This window comes from Emydura macquarii, unplaced genomic scaffold (genome assembly GCF_026122565.2).
Source record: "Emydura macquarii macquarii isolate MOO-44397 ecotype Brisbane River unplaced genomic scaffold, CSIRO-AGI_Emac_v2 contig_3470, whole genome shotgun sequence".
Lineage (NCBI taxonomy): Eukaryota > Metazoa > Chordata > Testudines > Chelidae > Emydura > Emydura macquarii.
In genome coordinates, this window is record NW_027133607.1 from 4,954,943 (window position 1) to 4,978,126 (window position 23,184).

At 40.8% G+C, this 23,184-nt stretch overlaps 1 protein-coding gene across 2 annotated transcripts in view; it reads left to right on the forward strand.

Moving 5' to 3' along the window:
- MKLN1 (muskelin 1) overlaps window positions 1-23,184 on the forward strand; it is a 158,847-nt gene that overhangs the window by 95,888 nt on the left and 39,775 nt on the right. For both annotated transcript variants that reach the window (XM_067534992.1, XM_067534993.1), the window contains one exon: window positions 22,322-22,534. In XM_067534992.1, the coding sequence (XP_067391093.1) occupies window positions 22,322-22,534 (213 nt within the window). The remainder of the gene's footprint in view (window positions 1-22,321; window positions 22,535-23,184) is intronic.

Below are 23,184 nucleotides of genomic sequence, written 5' to 3' on the forward strand. Positions count from 1 at the left end.
TTTAAATCTAAATAAATGAAATACTTAAATTATTTCTGCACACACACACTTCAGTTAGTATTGGAGGCCCATTGTGCTACACTCTATGCAGATACGTAGGGAGAGATGGTCACTGCCCCAGAGAGCTGACAGTGTAAGCCCTGATCCTGCAAATATGCACCTGAATACCTTTTTACATGCATGAGTTACTTATGAATGTAATTTTTTGCAAGATCGGGGCCAAAAAAGAAAAGGCAGGAGTACAAAAATAAATAAATTAGTCAAGTTTTAGAACAGATATTAGGCATATGTTGGCGTTTTATCTATTTTCTCATTTTAATTTAAATAGTTTCTTAAAATGTTCTCATTAATGCCCTTTTTAAAAGCTTTAGGGCTAGATTTTCAAAGCAGTTTGATATCCTATAGCTCCCATTTAAGCACCTAAAATAGTCAGATTTGGGAAATCCTGGGTGCTGAGCACTTTTGAAAAATCTGACCTTTTTAAATAAAAAATATGCTGTGGCTTCAAAAATAATTATCTGGGTTTTCTCTGGTTTTAAAATTTTATTATTGCTGTTGCCTATTTTCTATTTATTTGTAAACCCTGCTGTAATTTGTTAACCCTTCCTTGTTTTTAACACGGTTTTTAATCCTCCGACATTTAAGAAAAACTCACTCCTGCTTCTACCAGGCCAAACCAGGACCTAGAACTATTCACTTCCACTCCACTGCTCTCCATCACGTGACACTCTTAATTTCTACTTCTGATGGTGATAAAACTGCATAATAGCATCCAAGCTTCAGGCACTCTCAAAACTCCAAATGTCCAAAATAGGCATCCTCCCACTGAAACATGGAGATCATGTCCAGCAGTTTCACAGGGAAGAGAATATGTAAATAAATGCATCGTGCATCATGTCCCAAATCTTGACCCTAGGAAGTCTTACAAGGGAACCAGTTCCACATAGAAGAAGAGTGATCTGAGAGGGCTCAATCATTAATGTGTTCAGGCTAAAGTTGCATTCTCAAGTGACCTAGAAGATCTGTGGTAGCATAAGTATGGCATGCTAAATTAAGAGCTACTCTTTTATGTGTTTGTAATCCCATGTGTGGCATGTATAACTGCTCTGAAGACCCTGTCTTCTAAGAGACCACTGTTTTAGCTGTGTCTTATGATTTACATTTCTGATGAGGGACCTCAGAATAGTGGTCTTGTTTTAGTTGTCTGACCTCATTAGGAAGATCACTTACTAGTTTTCTGTATCGTAAGGATGATGCAGTAAACTGAAACTCTTCCCCATAATGGTTTTAAATGTCTCCTAACACAGAGCAGAAGGCCCTTGGATTTCTTTTTTAAAGTTTTATAGTATATTCAGCTGGCTATTTTAGACCTTTTTTTAAGAGGGGGAAAAAGTCTTTCAAATTTCTCGTAGGGGGAAGCTGTTAGTATGTTAACTTTAGGATTGAGAAGCACTAGTTCAGAGAAGTGGGAGGTGCCAAAGGCTATTTCCCTTGTTCTGTGCATGCACATTTGATGAGAACAAATTTCTTCAGCTCCATAGATAGTGTATAAATCAATATAAAGACTAAAAAACAAAACAAACAAACAAAAACAAAAAAACTTCTTGCCCATCAGGGGCAAGTATCTTCAAACCGCAATCAGATCTGTCTGTAAAGTTTCACAGTCCTCTTTGCATTTCTGCAAACTAGTATAGGACTCATGGAACAACTTAAGTTGTACAAATTACAATGAGAGTCCAGAGAAATGAAGTTAATAGCAATCTTAATTTGGTAAAATGGAGGAAACTTTGATATTTGGAGCTGTAGACAGATACTAAGATAATTTGTTCAAATAATGTACCTTCAATTTAAAAATATTCTTTCTGGATCTCTTATGACCTTGCTGGCTGGAAAGGGTGTATTTGTGTATTAAGATTATACTCAGTTTGTAGTTAGCAAGGTATTAAAGACTCAGCTAACTCAGTTAAGTTTGCTGGCATCTCCCTATAGAAAATGCTGTTTAAAAGAGCATCACATTTCCCCCCAGGCTTTTAGGCTTTGAAAGAGCTCTGGTATGTTTAATAGGGCTTAATCTGTGAATGTTCCATATCAACCATGTGATTTGGTTAAAGGCCATAAGAGGTAGCATGGCCCAGAGGATTGAATTTAATGTTGGGAGCCAGAAACTCTTGGGTTCTAATCCTAGCACTGTGCTGACTTGCTGTGTGATTTCACTGCTCTTCCCATCTTCGCAATTTATAAAATTACTCATTCCTAACATTCCTCTGACTTTGGTTTAGTTACATATGCAAAATGTTCAGAAAAATCTAAGTATTATAAGCATCCTCTCTGCTCCTCAGTGCAGATCTCCTTGTCCTGTCGTCATTAGTTATTCCCCAGACCCTTCCTCTCCTACACTGTTGTCTTACAGTGTCTTGTGTGTGTTTATATATGGAAAATGTTCAGCTCCTCAGGGCAGAGGAGGTCTTGCCTTCTGTTCTGTGAAGTGTCATGTTCACTTACACCTCTGTAAAATGTTTAAGAACTTTTGCAGTTTATTAACTGGCTATTGACAATAAGTACTGTAGTACCTGTTTTTTTTTTGCTTCAGAGAGGTGGTCTTGCATGAATCACAGAATCATGAGTGGAAGGGATCTTCAGAGGTCGTCTAGTTCAGTCCCCTGCACTTATGGCAGGACTAAATATTATCTAGACCATCCCTGACAGGTGTTTGTCTAATCTGCTTTTAAAAATCCCCCGTGATGTAGGTTTCACCCTAGGCAATTTATTCCAGTGCTTAAGTACTCTGACAGGAAGTCTTTCCTAATGTCCAGTCTAAACCAAAAGTTAGAGGTGGTAAAGCATGTTAGATCATCCATTCCACCTCTCTTGTTTTTTACTTGTTTTAGAAATGGGTATGTCTAATCTTTCTATGGTTGTGCATTTGTCTTGCACGATTTATCGTGATGTAATTTGGTGAGGCTCTGACCAGTTATTTTACTTTGAACAGAAGTGTAATCTGAATTACCTCGAGGATGGGGTTTGTTTGTTTTTTTTGTAGTCTAGATCCTGGGTGTCTTGTCTCCCCCTTTTTCAGGTAGAGCAGGCAAAGATGTAATTGTCATAATTAGAACTTTATCTTTATAGTGGTAAATAAATTAATCATTCCCAAATGAAGTTATTAAATGAAAATGTGTCTAGGTCTTTATTCAGGGAACAGAACTTTTTATAATTTTATTTGTTTGATATTCTGGGAAGGCTTGCTTGAAGTGGTATTTTGTTGCTGAAGATGCTAATTATCACGGTGATTCTGATGTTTACTGCAGCGAGTTAGAGACTCCTGAGCAGTTTCTGAGACGGTCTCCTGCATGCACAAGTTCAATGCTTTAAGTTAATGACTCCATTGTTCCAGTGCAATGTAGCTGTCATGCAAGGGCATGATCATGCTGGTAAGGCTGTTATGGATAACTTGGGCAACAGTGCTTTGAAGATGAGGATTGAAACCTTGAATTTCACCTGGTGTTCACTAAGGAGCTAGTGAAGAGTGTGACGCACTGGGAGTGATATATTCTTGGCAGCCTATGTGACTGAGCAGATGGGTTACTCTGTTATGAGACAGGTGATCTAAATAAAAGACTCTGATTCTTGTCACTTGCTAATTTAAGTTCTAAACTGGTGTTCTTAGAACCAGGGATCTGACATTTCTGTTTACTTTTTAGGGTCATCTACAATGAAATTTGCAGGTGGTTTGATTTATTTTAATTTTGTTTGGGTTTCAAATGGATGCCTGTCCAAAGCTCTAGCAATGCTAACTTCATTATATAATAAACACGATTGGATTAAACCTCAATAGATTTAAAATCAGTTCCACAGGAATTTGGCTGGCCAGCCAGCTATTTTCTCTCCATCTAGAAAACGTACCCTGAGCCATCTCCAAAGACTCTATCAAACATATTTAGCAGCATACTTGGAAAGTTGCCATGTTGGGGCTATTTCAGAGTATGGTGAGGAGAGCGAGTTCCAGAGTCTTAGAGCCCTCATAGAGAAACACCTTACCTGCCACCCTGTCTCTCTTACAATGAGGGGATCTAGCTTGAGCATCTATGCTGACCACAGCTGTGGCAGTTTGGCACAGAAGAGAGGCAGTCCCAGGCCATATAAAGCTTTGTAGGTCATAATCAAAACCTTAAACTTTGCTCAGAGACCAATGGGAAGCCGGTGCAGATACTGCAGCCCAGGTGTCATTTGTTTCCAGCAAGATGCCCCACTCTATATAAGAGAAGTGCTGCATTCTGCACCTTAAGTCTCCAAATGGCTTAAGATGTAGCCCCATGTAGAGTTCATTGCAGTAGACTAATCCTGAGGCAACAAAAGCATGTGATAACAGTGGCGAGGTCCACAACTGAAAGAGAAGGTTGCAGCCTCCTAGCCCGATGCGGATGGTAAAAAGCTGACTAAATGACTGCTGTGATATGATTATCCAACACCACAAGGGGCTCGAATAACACTGCTAATTTGTAAACACTATTAACTAATGGTGGGTGTACTCCTTCAGTTCAAGGAGGGGATGGTGTTACCTCCATCTCCTCTGGCTTCTTCTCTCAACTGATCATCACCTCAGTCTTGTCTGAATTAAGCCTCAGCCAGTTTACTTTTATCCAAGCCCCAATGTCCACTAGACACTGTCTGAGGTGCTGAACTGTTACCTAAATCAGATGAGATAGAGACATACTGTTGAGTGTCATCAGCATATTCAAGACACCAAACCCCATGTCTACTTACTAATTGGTCCCATATACACATTGAACAGGAGAGGTGACAGAATGGGACCCTGCACCACCCCACACTTGAGAGCTCTTCGGTTGGAAGAGCAATTGCCCACAACTACACATTGAGCTCTCCTTGAGAAAATAATTGTCACTGAACGTCAGCCCCGCCCCTGCCACTGGGGTCCTCAGATGAATTAGTGCCACCTCCTGATCAGTGGTAATGAAAACCGTTGATAGATCTATTAACATTGGAGGTCTTTGTCCATTGCTTGGAGATCGTTGGCCAGTGTCGTCTCTGTGTCATTAGCTGGGTCTATGATCAGATTGAAAGGGTCAAGGAGATCAAATGCATCTAAATACTGAGAGTTTTATTTCACAAGCTTCTCCACAGTTTTACTCAGAAAGGAAGCTGTGGTACTGGTCGATAATTAGTGAGGACGTCTGTTTCAAGCAATGACTTCTTGAAGAAAGACCTCTTTATTCCCTCAGGGAACTGATGGGCAGGATTCCCTGGGAGGCTAATATGAGGGGGAAAGGAACCCAAGAGAGCTGGCTGTATTTTAAGGAGACCTTATTGAGGGCACAAGAGCAAACCATCCCGATGTGCAGAAAGAATAGCAAATATGGTAGGCGTCCAGCTTGGCTTAACAAAGATGTCCTTGGTGAACTTAAACGCAAAAAGAAGCTTACAAGAAGTGGAAGCTTGGTCAGATGACTAGGGAGGATTATATAAACACTGCTCGAACGTGCAGGAATGAAATGAGGAAGGCCAAAGCGCAATTGGAGTTGCAGCTAGCAAGGGACGTGAAGGGGAACAAAAAGGGTTTCTACAGGCATGTTGCCAACAAGAGGAAGATTCGGGAAAGTGTAGGCCCCTTAAAGAAAGAGGGAGGCGACCTAGTGACGGAGGATGTGGAGAAGGCTGAGGTACTCAATGCCTTTTTTGCCTCTGTCTTCACAGACAAGATCAGCTCCCAGACTGCTGTACTGGGTGGCACAGAATGGGAAGGAGGCAAACATCCCGCAGTGCTGAAGGAACAGGTTCAAGGCTATTTAGAAGGATTGGACATTCACAAGTCCATGGGGCCGGATGCAATGCACCCGAGGGTGCTGAGGGAGTTGGCTGAGGTGATTTCAGAGCCATTGGCTATTATCTTTGAAAGCTCGTGGCAACAGGGGGAGGTCCCTGAGGACTGGAAAAAAGCAAATATAGTGCCCATCTTCAAAAAAGGGAGGAAAGAGGATCCAGGGAACTACAGACCGGTCAGCCTCACCTCAATCCCTGGAAAGATCATGGAGCAGGTCCTTAAGGAATCCATTTTAAGGCACTTGGAAGAGAGGAAGGTGATCAGGAACAGTCAACACGGATTCACCAAGGGAAAGTCATGCCTGACCAACCTGATTGCTTTCTATGATGAGGTGACTGGCTCTGTGGATGTAGGGAAGGCGGTGGATGTGATATACCTTGACTTTAGCAAAGCTTTTGATACGGTTTCTCACAGTATTCTTATCAGCAAGTTAAAGAAGTATGGGTTGGATGAATGGACTATAAAATGGATAGTGAACTGGCTAGAGCATAGGGCTCAACGAGTAGTGATCAATGGCTCCATGTCTAGCTGGCAACCGGTCACAAGCGGAGTTCCCCAGGGGTCGGTCCTGGGGCCGGTTTTGTTCAACATCTTTATTAATGATCTGGAGGATGGGGTAGATTGCACCCTCAGCAAGTTTGCGGACGACACTAAGCTGGGGGGAGTGGTAGATACCCTGCAAGGTAGGGATAGGATACAGAGTGACCTAAACAAACTGGAGGATTGGGCCAAAAGAAATCTAATGAGGTTCAACAAAGAAAAGTGCAGAGTCCTCCACTTAGGAAGAAAGAATCCCATGCACAGCTATAGACTGGGGACCGACGAGCTGGGCAGCAGCTCTGCAGAAAAGGACCTGGGGGTAACAGTGGATAAAAAGCTGGATATGAGTCAGCAGTGTGCCCTGGTTGTCAAGAAGGCCAATGGCATATTGGGCTGCATTAGGAGGGGCATTGCTAGCAGGTCACGGGAAGTGATTATTCCCCTCTATTCGGCATTGGTGAGGCCGCATTTAGAATATTGTGTCCAGTTTTGGGCCCCCCAATACAAAAAGGATGTGGACAAGTTGGAGAGAGTCCAGCGGAGGGCAACAAAAATGATTAGGGGGCTGGAGCACAGGACTTATGAGGAGAGGCTGAGGGAACTGGGCTTGTTTAGTCTGCAAAAGAGAAGAGTGAGGGGGATTTGATAGCGGCCTTTAACTACCTGAAAGGGGGTTCTAGGGAGGATGGGGCTAGGCTGTTCTTGGTGGTGGCAGATGACAGAACAAGGAGCAACGGTCTCAAGTTGCAGGGAGGGAGGTCTAGGTTGGACATTAGGAAAAAGTTTTTTACTAGGAGGGTGGTGAAGCACTGGAATGGGTTACCTAGGGAGGTGGTGGAATCTCCATCCTTAGAGGTTTTTAAGCTGCGGCTTGACAAAGCCCTGTTTGGGATGATATAGCAGAGGTTAGTCCTGCTTTGAGCAGGGGGTTGGACTAGATGACCTCCTGAGGTCCCTTCCAACTCTAATATTCTATGATTCTATGATTCTATTGCTTCCTTCAAAGCTTCAGACAGTCGCCTGCCCTCTGTCTGAGAGGCATTGATAATCTCCACAAGTAAAGGCCAGTACTTCGTTCCCCATTGGCCTTCACTGCAAGGAAGGATATGGATCCAAAGTACAGGTTGTGGCATGAAATTCTCCCAACACCTATAGTGTCTCAGGAAGCATCACTGGTTGAAACTGTGATGGAGAAGGCCTTTATTCCCTCAAGAAGTTCCTCTGCTATCACAGAAGCAAGCAGCCAATCCCTAATATGATGAATCTTGTCCACCAAAGGAAAAAAGAGAACAACTTCCTCTCTATGGAAGGGGCTCAGACCAGCTACTGGATTTACCAGATTATTACCTGAAACAAATCTGCTACCTCAGATTTTGCAGATGCTATGGTGGAGGAAAAGATGTTTTCTTCCTACACAGCCACATCGTCAGAGTTTATTAAGTCTTTATGCTGCAATCTTGGCAAAGACTTCCACTTTCAGTGCTCCAGCTGTCTTCATTTGTTGCAGATCATGTGTAAATAGGATGACCTGCGAAAGTGAAGCTGGCCAAGAGGGGCACCCCATCGATAGTGAAGGACAAAAGAGTATTATATGTATCCTACCAACCCATCGAGGGAGCGTTCTGTTTGTGGGACGTGATTCTCCTTCAGCTTTCTGGAGTCTTTCTGGATCATAAGAACAGCCATACTGGGTCAGACCAATGGTCCATCTAGCCTAGTATCCTCTCTTCTGACAGTGGCCAAAGCCAGGTGTTTTAGAGGGAATGAACAAAACAGGTAATCATCAAGTGATCCATCCATCCCCTGTCGCCTATTCCCAGCTTCTGGCAAACAGAAGCTAGGGACACTTTAGAGCACGATTTTGTATCCCTGCCAATCCTGGCTAGGGTCCATCAATGGCTGTATCTTCCATGAATCTATTTAGTCCTTTTTTGAATCCTGTTAAAGTCCTAGCATTCAGAACATCCTCTGGCAAGGAGTTCCACAGGTTGACTGTGGAGTGATCCATTCATCTTCAAGTGCAGACCATCAGTACACGCTTTGTACCCCGACAGGAGAGGTGAGCCCCAGCCTTGAAGCCCCGGAAATAATGGTTGGTCCATGACGCAAGTTTAGGGTTAAGTTGTCTAACCTCAATCCAAGTCCAAAAACCGGATCCAGAATGTGACCAGCTGTATGAGTTGAGCCAGTTACCTACCTGGGATAGCCTCATGGTGACCAGGTGAGCTGCCTCAGAAGATTCTTCATCTACGTGCGGATTGAAATTGCTGAGAAAAATGTCTGTACATTCTGTTGCCCTTGTAGTGCGGAATTTAATTGACTCATGAAGTGACTTGGTAGTGTCATGGTTAGAGTGGTATGCTGAGGCCATCCCAATGTTAATCTCATCCTAGGAGACTCATGTAGGTTGAAACAGTGTATCAGATCCAGTTTTGGAGAAGATGACTTCCTACTTTTCAGGCTGGCTGCAGTCAACATGGTCACACCTTCTTTCAACACATCCCCCCACCCTTGGTTTATGATGTACTATTACCCAGCTGATGAAAGCTGTGCTAAAACTGTCCCAGTAGCAGATCTAGCCAAGTTCTGGTGGTGTATAAAAAGTCAAGGAGTTCTCATCTTTTATTAAATGGGTGGGTGGGTTGGTTAGTTGGTTTTTCCCAGCATCCAAGCATTAATCATGAACCGAAGACCAGGATCCTTCTCTTGACAACTTCTTATGTGAAATCAAAGGACCAGAAATTAAATTTCTTGTTCCTAGTTTATCGTCTCTTTACAGATTTTATTACCTTCTCTCCCTGCTAGTTACAACAGAAAGTGAGAATTTTTAAAGTCCCTGCAACCATACCATCCTCCCCCAGGCTTCCATGTTCCCACTGTGTGGCAATTTTGTCCCACCCTCTGACATTTGGCAGTGGCTACCAAATGCATGCAGGTGGTTGACTGAGTAGTGACCCTCAAAGCTGGTTGGAAAAGACATCTTAAACAAAAACCCACACCCTTCCTAGTGCCCCCTCCACCACCACTGTTTCGACAATGCTATCTCTCTGTAAACAAAAAAAATCTCTCATTTCTATAGTCATGTATTTCGCCTCCCCATAACCACACTGCCGTTGTGGCCAAATGGTCTAACTGCTATGGAATTAGTAAGGCAAAGTATTGGACAGTGTTATTGGAACTGGAGTTGGGCAATTTGCTTGTAGCAGATAATTAAACATTTCATAATTTTTGTTCAAAGGTTGTGATTTTTTGAACAGGTGGCAGTTCTCATTTCAGCTAGTGATAATACTTGGTTTGGAGGTAATTTGTAAGCATTTTGTTGCAAATATTCAAAAATATGGGTTCCAAGGCTAAAAGGGATCAGTGTGATGGTCTAGTCTGACCTCCTGTGTAACACAGTCCTGTAGATCTTTCCCAAAATAATTTGTGGAGCATATCTCTTTAGAAAAACATCCAGTCTTCAGTGAAAAATTCCCAATGATGGAGAATCCACCATGATTCTTGGTAAGTTGTTTCGATGGTTAATTTCTCTCATTAGAAAAACCTTGCATCTTATTTCCTTTCTGAATTTGTCTAGTTTCAACTTCCAGCCATTTGGTAGTGTTATATCTTTGCCTGTTGGATTGAAGAGCCCATTTTAAAATATTTGTTCCCTTTGTGGATACTTATAGATTGTAAGCAAATCTCTCCTTAACCTTCTTTTTGTTAAGTTAAATAAATTGAGCTCCTTAAGTCTATCACTATAAGGCAAGTTTCCAATCTTTTAATCATTCTTGTGGCTCTTCTCTGAATCCTCTCTAATTTATCAACATCCTTCTTGGATTATAGATTAAGGTCTTCATTTCAGAGTTACTGTGGATTGTTAGCCGGATGTTGCTCTGAACATTTCTTTTAATTGTAGTTCTAGTTAATATTCTTGTAAAACACAAGTATTTGCTCAGCTGTAGTGGATCAATCCTTCACTGCCTCCAGAGCGATGGAATAAATTGGTCCTGGTAAGATGTTTGTCTTTCGTCTACTCTGAGCATTGATGTCATTTATATTAGAATGTAACTGAGACTATCAATCATTGTCATTTCTGCTTTGAATACTCAAAAGAAACTTACGTACACACAATAAAGCCTAATAGGAGGATCTCTTGTATCATGCTAACCACTTTCCTCTGTTCTTCTTTAGATTTTCATTTTAAATCAGATAGAGCCGCTAAACAAATCATAACTGCATGCTAAAAGCTGCCTCTGACTTTAATCCTGTTCCTGCATGTCTGAGTCGGATGCCCAGAAAGGACTTTAACTGTGACTAAATCTATTTATTTGCATATAAGAGTACTTGTAAGTAGATCAGCTAGAGCCAAAGTACTGCATTTGCTGCCTGAATGAAAAATATTTCTTTATTCTTTCCCCTCACTTGTGATTAGATGCGTCAGTGGACAATTATCTGAGAACATTTTACTTGTTTTTTTGATACCTGAATCTAAAAAAAAATCCCCAAATGGTTTGTCAAAATGGCACTGAAGCATTCTTTCCAAAGGAGTATTTTGTGACATTTAAGGTTGTCTCTAATTTTAGCCAGACTTCTTGTTTACATACCACTTCACAGGTTTTTTATTCCTCAAGATTGTAGCTTAATGTACCTCTAAAGCTTACAGTAGTTGCAATAGTTTTTTTAAAAGCACAGGTGGGCAAGAGCATCTTGGGGTTGAAATTATAGGTATTGAACTGTTACAGTAAAGGATGTCACATGTTCACTTGCTTATGTTCATATTTGTGGCTGTAATGAGGGTAATTTCCAAGTTCAAAACAAACCTTTGGCTAAATTCTTGTCTTACTAGCACAAGTACATGTTTGGGAGCAGGGGAATCACCCCTCGCTTGTAGTGTAAGCATAGTCTTAGTGTGCCATTCCTCTAAGGTATCAGTCTTACACTAAGGGCTTGTCTACACTTGCCTCCGAGATTCGGCGGCAGTCGACCGGAGTTACGCAAGCTACGCAAAAAACTTGCATAACTCCCATCGACTTGTCTCCTTCTGTTCTGCACGCCGTCTTCACTGCACTGACGAGAACTGCATTCCCGTCGACACAGAGCTACGCCACTTGAGAAGGTGGTCTTAATCAGTTTCTGGATCGACTGAGCCAGGTCTTCGCTGACCGCTCAGTCGATCCAGAGAAGTCGATCTGATGATGGCGACTTTGCTGCTGTCAGTGTAACCATAGCCTGAGTAAGGCTGCAGGGCCTCAACGCCTCAGAGATTAAACCTCAGGGCTCCAGCACTCCTGTTCGGAGACTTTAATCCCTTTCAAGGATCAGTGCACTTCAGCAAGTATCTGCAACAATTCCATGTAGCCCTTTCAAAACTGAGTAGAATTTAGTCAACTGGACTGTGGCATAGGGAAGTCCTTAGGTTAGCATAGAAAAGCAAAGGTTAAGACAGCATTCAGATTGGCCAACGCTAGGGCTCAACCAAGCCAAGCTACTGGGGAATCCGTATGCTCGCTGTCAGTCTCAGGTGAGACCTGCTGTCTCTCTGAGGCCAGGTCTGATCACGGCATCCGGTCAGTCGCTGCTTGGTCCAGTGTCGTCCTGCAAAGCCATGCTGAGTTCACGTGCTCGCCTGATGAGAGCTTCAGGTTGTTGAGTGCCAATTGTTCAGTCTTTGGTGAAGCTAAGATTGTCATGGGTATTTTAGTAAAAGTCATGGACAGGTCACGGGCAATAAACAAAAATTCACAGAGGCCTGTGTCCTAAGTTTTTATTTATTACAGCATGTTAAGCACTAACAAATATGAACTTTTAAAAGGCAGGATAAATTTGGTTGAAGGTAACATCATCAGGAATAATATGCACATTCCTCTCTTTTCTGAGGATTTCACTTGTGGGTGGTTTATCCGTTCCACTCCCCAGGAAAAAAAAATTATACTTGTGTATATTTGTGAAATGTGACCTATTAAGGGAAATGAGAGCTATAAATTTCTGCAGTTGAATGCAGGCAGGAGGGGTATTTGTTGAATGGCAGCCTGCTCTTGGAAATACTGGCAGAGTTGATACTTTGTTTTAAATGTCCTCATCCTAGTTCGCTTTAGGACAAGAGTGTTTATCTCATGATGCTTATTTCTGAACGTTTTACTGGAGACAGTGTTCACATTCCATTCAGTCTTTTAAAGCACCTAACAGGGAGAAATGGTCAGCTGTTCTTTGTTTTCTTCACTGATTTTTAAACAGTTTCCAGGCTTGCTACTGAAGTTTCTCATCTGGTTCAATCTGCATACAACAGATTTTCATCTACTAGAACTCTTTGTTAACAAAAGGTTGACATCCAAAAACAGCTGAGCTTCCCCAAGCTGCCTTTTCTTCAGGGGAAGGAGAATTGGTTTTCTCCTGCCTTGTTACAATGAGTGTATTTTAGTGTGAACATTTTATTTTTTTTAAATGCAAAGTGCAAACATTTTTTTTGTGCTCAATTGGAGTAAGCCAGGGCTATGTGTTGCTACAATGGTGCATAGTGACTGACGTAGATAATCACTTGAGCAAACCCTAACCCCGAGGAGTTGTTAAAAATCTTTTCTTTTTCGTATAGGAAGCAAATTACATTCAAGAGCACTTTGTGTACTTTGGTGCTCCAGAGCAAAAATATCTGAACTTTTGAAAATATTTCATAAATTACTTTCTGTATTTGCAAGTTAAATGAAATAGATGTTTTCTCTGTATTTTATAATGTTGTATAGCATATTCTGAGTGTACTTTTCATAAAATATACTATGAATCAGCATGGCATTGCACAGTTGGGTATTGTTGGTGATTTTTTGGTATTTCTCAGTCTCTGGTATGGTCACTGTTGGAGACAGAATGAATTTGAAGGCCCTGTATATCTTAAGTACTTACATAGCCCCAGTTACCACAGTATCTGGTTGCCTTAGTTTTTCATGCATTTACGAGGCGTGTCAAACGATTAAAAAAATAATCGCAATTAATTGTGAGATTAAAAAAATAGTTGCACTTAATCACAGTTTTAATCGCACTATTAAACAATAGAATACCAATTTAAATGCTTTATAAATATTTTAGATGTTTTTCTACATTTTCAAATATATTGATTTTGTTTACATCACAAAATACAAAATGTACAGTGCTCACTCTATATTTTTTATCACATACTTGCACTGTAACAGATAAACACAAACTAGCGTTTTAGTTCACCTCATACAAGTACTGCAGTGCAGTCTCTCATCGTGAAAGTGTAACTTACAAATGTAGAATTATTTTTTTTACATGTAAAACTTCAGCGCCTACAAGTTGAAGCATGATGGGGCATATGAATGTTCAGCATATCTGGCAAGTAAATACCTTACAACACTGGATACAACAGTGCCATGCGAACACCTGTTTTACACTCCCTTTTAGGTGACATTGGAAATAATAAACAGGAAGCATTATCTCCCATAAATGTAAACAAACCTGTTTGTTGCTGAACAAGCTGAACAAGAAGTAGGATTAAATGAACTTGTATGAGGTGAATTGAAAAATACTATTTCTTTTTTACGATGCGATTGTGACTATTTTTTAATCATATGCATTAATTGCGATTGATTGACAGCACTAGTATTTATCCTCCCAAAATCCCTGTGAGAGAAGTACTATTAGCCCCATATTATGGGTGGGAGACTGGGACACAGACCGTGAGTTGTCCCAGGTCGCAGAGGGAGTCTATGGCAGAGCAGGGAACTGAAGCCAGGCCTTCTGAGACCCAGGCTATTGCCCTAACTAGTAAACCACTCTTCTTCTGCTCCATGTCAAATCTGATATTCCTGTGTAACTTTCCATGCTAATAAGCAGGTGTGTGGCAATATTTTCTTGTAAAATCCTATTGGTTTAACTTGCACCTTGTACTAAGAGAAGTGTTGTAATTTTTTCACTGTCTAACTCAGAGACTCATTCAGCCTGTGATATTCTTGGCCTTCACTAGTGTGAGAATCTGGTATCTCTGCCAGATAGCAGTACAAAATGCTGGTGCACAAATCTTCAGCAGGAGGGGAGAGAGCAACTGTTCTAATAAAATTGTACTATTGATGGCACTGCCTTCCATATCCCTTAAGAGCATTGTTCCTTTGCCAGTCTTGGAGGATATTTAATCCTTTCAAGTGCAGGTATGGTCAGAGAAGTGTGGAGATTTTACTTTCGTTTTCAAAATCTAGTCATAGTAGACTATCCCCTTGCTTTACTTAGAAAAAATGCAGAAGTAGTACAGAGCCAGTACAGATATGGAAGATGGAGAGCTGACTTTCTTCTGCTTCATACATAATCTGCGGACCTGTTGATCAAATTCAAGTTGCAGAATATTTATTCTGAGGAATACATAGGTCTATCTCTGTTGTACCTAATTTCACCTATAATATATCTGAATTGGGTTTGGGTTTCTGGTGGTGATGCACAAATCAGAAAGAACAAGGTTTGTCTTTTTTGAGCCCAGTGGAGTCAGACACTAGACATGGGACCCTATGGGCCCATGTTTGGAGTTCCTTTTGAGGCAATGTTATGAAGTTCTTGAGAGGAAAAAGGGTGATTTATGGAAGGTTAGAAAACAATTAATCCCAAAATAAAAAGGCTCTCTTGTAATCTTTGTACCTGTTTATTTAGGCTTACACATTTCATGACATGCTGAAATAGCATGTCTAAAACTGCCCAACAACAAATCAGGTTCTCAAGATTAACATGTCATTTTACATAATCTCTGAGAACATTCCACCATATTTAATACCTTGTCAGATATGACAGTAGTGTTCTGAGTCCTAAGCATTATACAGACACTTAAGAAGATGTAGCCCTGCCTTGAAGATCTTAAATTTTCAGTTATTTATGTAGTGTCTGTTTTGAAGTTTGAGCTTTGCTAATTTACTGGCAAAATATCTAATGTTAATTTAGCCTTTTGAGACTTCTGATATAGATGCAAAAGTTCAGTGGGAGCTCTTATGTGAATAGGGCGTCTCCGGAAAGAGATCCTGATGTAGAGATTATACCACAAAATAACTTTTACGTTAGCGCAAATATCTGAAAAGGATAAATGTCAAACCAGAGTATCATAGGATAGTAAACCTTTCTTCTGACATGAATTGGTCCAGAAAGAAGAGGTCTCAATTTGTTAATAGAGCAAGAAGACCACTCTTGCTGGGTTTTTTGTAATGGAATAAAAAACTTTAACATCATTTTTGGAATCTGATTGTTTGAAGGTACATTAGAGTTAAGTTGTCTAGTAAGACAAAGGTCTTGTTTAGGGGAAAACTGAGATTCTTGGCTCTAGTGAAGGCAAAGGTCAGTCCTTTCTAAAATCAGTGAAGTTAGTTTTGGGGGGAACCATGCTGTTCCTCCTCTTCTGAATCCCCCGTTCCTCTGATTTTAGAGGAAAGGGATTAGCCATAGTAATCAGAAGTTGCCTGTATACTGAGTATGAGACAGACAAGTTGGGTGACTTAACATCTTTTATTGGACCAACTTCTGTTGATGAAAGAGGCAAGCTTTTGAACTCCAGAATTCACTCTGATTGCCTTTCCCAGACCTGAAGAAGAGCTCTGTGGAGTTCAAAAGCTTGTCTCTTTCACCAGCAGAAGTTGGTTCAATAAAAGATGTTACCTCGCTCACCTTGTCTCTATCATATCCTGAGACCAAGACTGCTACAACATCTACTGAACAGGTGTTTATCCGAATCAGAGTTTACTTGGATGTCTTGTCTTTGTCTTAGCTTGCACACCAGAAGTCTCAGAAGAGAAATTGAAAAGGTTGCCAAAGCTAACATTTGTTGTTAATCTGTTTGTAGGCTGAAAGTCACTAAATGTTACTGTCTGTGGCAAGTGGTCAAAAGTGAGATGACTATTTCATAATTATGTCTCTACTAAACTAGCTAACATGTTTTGAAACTACCACTAACAAAGCTTGTAATTCACATATGCAAACAACTTTTTTAAAAGAGACCCTTATAAATCTAAGTATTTAGAAGAAATGTTCAATGTAAAAAGTGCCCTTTACTACTAATTGGCTAGCACTTTGGCTAGCCAAAGAAATAGTTAAATAGGAGGTAGCCATAAACACCCTTGTTTGTTTACCTATCAGTGATACTTAAATTTTTTTCAAGACCACAGATCATGCCAGTGGCAAAGCCAGGATCAAAGGTCTTAGTCCCATGCTCTGCCCTCCAGAGCACATTGCCTCCTTACAATAGAGATGCCTTTTTTATTTGACAACTCTGTTTTGAGTGGGAGGCTGTGATGAATAGAAACTAATCAAGATTTGCCTTACTTGCTGTCTTCCACAGGCAAATCTGTTTCCAAAGAGAATGCTATGTATGTTTTTGATAGTAAGTTTTCTCTTCTCCCATTCATAGATGGGGAAGTCATGTATACAGTTTTCCTCTTCGTCAATGGATGTGCACCATACAAAGCTGGTCTGTGCAGTGAGAGTACTTAAACCGTTTAATAAATCAGTTTGCAGTTTTAGTGATTCTGCCCGGATTCAAGTGAGGGCATAATCTGTGGGGTCTAGCTATCTTGTGACATTGAGTCACGAAATTTGGGCCAGTCAAGGCTCTGGAAAAAATTTGTTCCGTGACCCTTTCACCATATTTGATCTCTTCCATTACTAGTTAAAAAGGACAGTCATAGCTACTACAATGTCTTTTCCTCCCTGGTTGCTCAATAAATAAGGAGTCAAGATTTTTAAACACTTCCGGAATCAACAAACTCATTCCCAGTTTGAATTCAGTCAGGTCACTCTCTCCATAACAAGCTGTTTCATTGTGCTCTTTGTTTGTCTGGACAACAGGCCTGCCATTGTAGCTATGTGAAGTAGACTTCTTTGGGTGAACATTCTCAACTGCCCACAGGCTCTTTATTCATTTAATCACATGTTACTGCAAGTGTCTTATTCATTTTCTTTTGTCCATAGTGTCTATACATATCTTTCTTCATAAATGGACCTTGTGTCCCCTCTGAAGTGTGTTCATATTACAAGGACATGTGTAGACAAATATAGTAACCCTCAAGCAAGTGCAGGTTTAGACCTTTCCACTCTGGTTTCGATTTCAAAATAAACGACACCATTGTTTAAAGCCATTATACAGGAGCTTTTTGCATTGCTACAAAAACTGGCAGACTTACTGATTGGAAGCTTCTAGTGGGTTCCTTGCGCCTTTTTTCAGCTGTGGTTTCATGCATGCACTATTTGAGTTTTTGAATAAACTATTAAGCACTTTTCTGGTGGGCAAGGGCTTGTACTAGAAAAGGTGGAACAAGCTATGGAAAATTAACTTCCTTTTGCTAGAGGTGTACCCTTCAAGTCAAAGATGAAATATTCCTAGGGACCAGTCTGGGGAAGCTTGCATTGTTACTGCCCTTGTTGTGCCTGTTATCTGAATACATAACAGCTTCTGGAGACCTATTTCCCCTTTTTAATTCAGCACATTTCATTAGTACTTAAACAAAAATTCTGTATTATGAGACTGGAAGGATCACTGCGCCTTTATCTTAGTATTACATTTTAGATGATCAGAATGAAATATATTACTGCTGTTCATTTTTATCTTATTATAAGAATCTCTCTTTTTAAGGTTTGCAATGTTCTGGTGTTATGTGCTGCTCAGAAGTAAATAAACTCCTTTATCCTTGGTACCAGTGCCAAGAATTTGATACTTTAAGGTATCAAGGGTTTAACAACTATTTCTACTTTTCAGAGAAATATTATCCCTTGAGAGGAAGGATGGTTTTATGGACACAACACTAAACTCAAAATGAGAAAATCTGAGTTCAGTTCTTGGCTCTGTCACAGATTTTGTGACAATGGGCAAACCATGTACTCTCATGGTGCCCTCAGTTCTTCATCTGTAAAATGAGAATAAATACTTTCCGTGTCATGTCCCTTTACATTGTAAAGTTTTGGGGTCAGGTACTCTCCCCCTATGTGTCAAGATCCATCTATCTAACATTATTGGTTGTCTGAACTATCAATCCATGCAATCTTTTGATGACATTGATGCTTGTTTAAATTACTGCATGAATTTTTGAAGTACACTTAGCCTTTACATCAAAAGCCTTTAATGTGAAAACAGAAATGGCACTCAAATCATCAGGTTCAATATGAAAAGAACTTCGCTTGTAAGGGCAATGACATAACAAATGGAGGATCCATAAAACATCTACTTGAAATACAGACATTGATCTTAACATGCCATCTAAATGGCCTCTTTGACAAAGCAAATAATTTTCTACTATTCTCTTGCCAAATAACATCCATAAGTGTCACAGCTGCATAAATGTGCTCCAGATAAGGGCTTACACTTTCATGTTACAGGGATGACCTACCCATAAGAGACTGATGGCACCTCTGTCAAGTATAAAAACTCAGTATTGTATAATTGGAAAAATTGCCCCTTCTATATAAATGCCATCCTTCTGGAAGCTACTGCTGTCAATGTGTTTCTACTAGAATCAAGCTGTAGTGCATTTCTTTCCCTCCCTCCCCTTCAAGATGAGAACGGAGAAGTGCAAAAAATGTGGTGAGGAGAGAGGATTATGAAATATGGCCAGAGAAGGGACGTGAAAGTAATGAACCTTTCTGCATGTCAGATGTACTGCTGAAATTTTCTTAAGGCTTTTCACTGGTCCCAGTTGAATTGCCCCTCACAACTTTCTAGACAGCTACAAAAAAAACCAGTGGTCGGTCCCTGCGTGTTTTAAGCCTCTGGATTTTGAACTGAGCCCAGCCCCTGCCCCAGTCTTGGGGTCCCTACGCATGGTCTGGGCACACAGATCTTCTATCTAGCACCCACTCCTGAGAGCTGGAACCCACTGTTCAGGTGCCTAGACTCTTGGCTCAGTACTGATACTTCAGTCTCTTCTGTAGCTTGCACATGCCCTCGCCCAGAACTCTCCCCAAAGGTCTGACCCTTTTGGTTTTCCCTCTTCAAGGGGTCACGTGGTAGGGCTAAATGCTCAATATACAGACTTCACACAAGTCTAGTGCATGCTTTCTCTTTAACAGCACAGGAATTAGAGTACAGATCATTTGGAAAGCAATGAATATACTCAGTACAATGCCTTTCACTAGCTCACCTTGGGCTTTCATTGAAAGGACAACGGAAGACAACTAGCCCCACATTTTCAGCAAAGACCAGCAACTACTCTATGATGCCAAAGACTGTCGCATGTTCAGGTTGGCCCAGTGGCAAAAGTGCTACAATCCTGACCTTTGTTTTGTGTGACATCAGCAGCCATCCAATACCATGCACAAGGTCAGTTCTCAATGACTTTTCCAACAGCCAACACCACCTAGTCATGATTTGCATAGGCCTGCAAGTTCTATTTATTTGATCCCTCCTGAAACCATGCTGGTATCTACAGTCTGCTGACTTGTCCTGCTATGTGGCAATCGTGGAGGGCTCAGTAAATTGGAACCCACCATATCAGGCTCATTAACACCGCTTTGTAGGTCCACTAATATCAGCTGCCAAATCAAGCATTGCAAGGGGCTTCTGTCCAGGAAAGGAATGAATGCTTTTCTGAAGAGTGAGACACTCTTCCGGTAATATCAAGCCAACAAAAACCCTGACGCCCAATGCACTGCTTGAGTCTTTGAACTCGGCAAGGAGAAGGTGGTGTGAAACAAAGATGATGCTTGACTTCGCAAGGCCAAACCACAAAGCTTGGAAGCGCCGCCTCCTCAAACCACTTCAGGTAAGTGCAGATGCCATCTTCTTACAATTCCTGTGTGCCAATGGATAAAAACATCAGGCGGCAAGTCCACAAACAACTTTATTGGGCACTACATAAATGCCATTTGTCTTCACCCCATACACAGTAGATGAAGTGGATAAGGGTCTCTCCAACAATGTTTGGGAAAGTGGTAGGAATGGACAGAACATATCCAATATATATCCAAAATTCCTGAAGAACCTTGGTCCAAAGGCAATATCTGTTCTTCTGCTGTAATACCAAAAGAGTGGAAGATAGCCAAGATCATAGCCATTTTGATGTCCAGAAAGTAGCTACCATCCATATCTGCCTTCCACGTGAATAACAAGGGGGCCAAAGTGCTGCTGATTTAGAATGGTCATAACTGCTGTGACCAGGTGCTGGCCTCAATTAGCTACATAGGATCCGGCTACCAGTGAAAATTAAAAACAGAAGTAGCATTCATTGATCTGCCTCTTTTGCGTGACCACAATCCACGGTACCATGGATTTATCCTTGATTGGACGCTGAGCTACTGCCAACGCCTTGACAACACCAAAAAGAAGATAGGCAAAGCTTAACATCCATAAGCTCTCTGGCACATCCTGGGGATGTGATTCATGCATGCCTCAAACATCAGTACATGCCCTGCTCTTGCCCATGTGTAGTATTATGCCAGTTTCGTGCAACAGCTCCCACACCAATCTTGTTGATGTTGAAATCAGTGCCGTGGTCAGGATTGTTATTGGCTCTCTCAAATCAACGCCAATACTCTCTCTCTCCCAGTTTTGGTGGGCATTGTGCCAGCCAACATCAGGTGAGAGGCTGCTCTGGTCCATAAGTACAAGAAGATCCAGGTCTCTCCAGACCTGCTGATACACCAAGATCTCAATTCACTGCTACTCTCCTTACTCAAATTCAGTAAGCTTCTCTGTATCCATGTCAATGCTACAGGACAATGGAAAGAATGCTCAAATTGTGGGCCCCTTGTGACATCCCAAAACAAAGACCTGGGGTTCTGCCTTTCTCATAGGCAATGAACTGTACTCATCTGCATTTTGGACAACGTATGGAAGATGTGGAAATTTGCACAAATGGAAAATCAGTGAATCACCAAAGTGAGTGTGGTGTGGAACAAACCATGTGACACATCATGGACAGCTGCCTCATTCATGCTTTCAGGGATGGCACAAGGAGGATCCACTTAGCTACCCCAGAAGCATTATAATGGCTTTCAAATCTCAAGAGTCGGTTATAATCCTAGCCTGTTGCTTTTCAGATGCCATTTGAAAGAAGACTAGCCCCACATTTCAAACTGGACTTTGCAGCTTGGTAAAGCTGCAGAATGCCCGTAATCTCACACAGAATTAATAAATCGTGTAGACTCCCCAAATCATCGCAATGCTATCTATCACTTTTATTAAAAGGAATCTTGTTGCTTATTGGTAACATCACTGCTATATAATCTTCAGAAGACCGTGTTCATGCCTGTGATATGATAACGTATCCTATTTACAAAATGCAAGAGTTTCAGTACAGTTTTTTTTAATAACATTTCAACAGTGTAGGGTTGCAGGAAACTGTGCTTGCAATACATTTATTCATATTTTTTACACAATTTGATTCTTGTCCTTGAAAACACTAAGTCTTTAAACTAAACATTAAGCCTCCTTGGTTGAGGCAACACTTCCATTTTGTGGTCATTATTCGTCTCTAAAATATACTGAGACGCATCTTGGGGCTCTGACATCCCTGTACATGCACACATCACTTATGTGTACTCTTAGGTTGGAGTATGGAGTCGTTTTATGGCTCACTTCATCAGATGCAGAGGTAGAATGATGACGAAGTGAGCGGAGTCTCACGAAAGCTTATGCCTGCAAAAATTAAATTTGTTAGTCTTTAAAGTGCCACAGAACTCTCGTTGTTTTTGCTGTATACAGACTAACATGACTACTCTTCTGGAAATGTATGAATAATATGTGTCCATGCTCTAAGGAAAATTATGAAAAGATTTCAGGTTGGAAAAGATTAGGTCATAATTTCATGCCCTTCTAAAGCAAAATGGATCGCTGGGGCTGGAAATAAAGAATTTTATGTATTCTCCAACGCAGATTCTCTTATAAGGATATATAATTACTGATAGGTATTTACTTACCCTGACTGAGCAAATATCTAGGACGATAGTAAACGTATTGTTCATACTAAAATGTTTTCTAACTTCCTTTTTTAATAGAATGGTCCTAGTGCCAGATCTTGTCACAAGATGTGCATCGATATCCAACGAAGGCAGATCTACACACTGGGCCGTTACTTGGATTCCTCTGTGAGGAACAGTAAATCTCTGAAAAGTGATTTCTACCGCTATGACATTGACACGAACACATGGATGTTGCTAAGTGAAGACACTGCAGCAGATGGAGGTCCCAAGCTGGTGTTTGATCATCAGGTCAGGTGCAGAGATAAACTTTGAGCGTCGTTACTTACAGCAGAATAACTTTTACTTTCCAGGCTTGGCTTAAAATAACATTTGTTACCATAGCCCATTACTAGAATTGAGAAGTGTTTGCATCAGGTAATACAACTAAAACATTATTGGGAGAAATGGGTATAATGTATCTTTTTAAAATGTGTGTTCCTAATAGCAATGTTAATGTTAAAGCATAAAACTACCCTACATTTTTTTCAAGAACATAAAGTTATTTGTTAGTATCTTGTAATCTTCCATAAAAATCAAGAAACAGTGCAGTTGTATTTGGGAAAGGTGGTCTTCCACAGGGATGTCTGGTCAGTCAGTAACAGTTGTTTGTCACTGGGATTGAGGAACCACATACGTATTGTAGCTAGTGTTAGGTGTTACTGGGGACAACAGTGCATGAGACAATGCAGATGTTGGAAAAAGAGCTTGGGTTTTGATCAAAATGTAGCCTAACTTTAATTTAAAAAATTGTGCGTGCGTGTGCGTGTACATGTACACATACTTCATAGGCATTGGAACTCATTATGCAATTGGCTGCCAGCTTTTCTTTAGAATATTGTACCTTGCAGAATTAAAATTAAAATTGAATTGATACTTTTTTGCTGCCTTTTGTGTTAGGT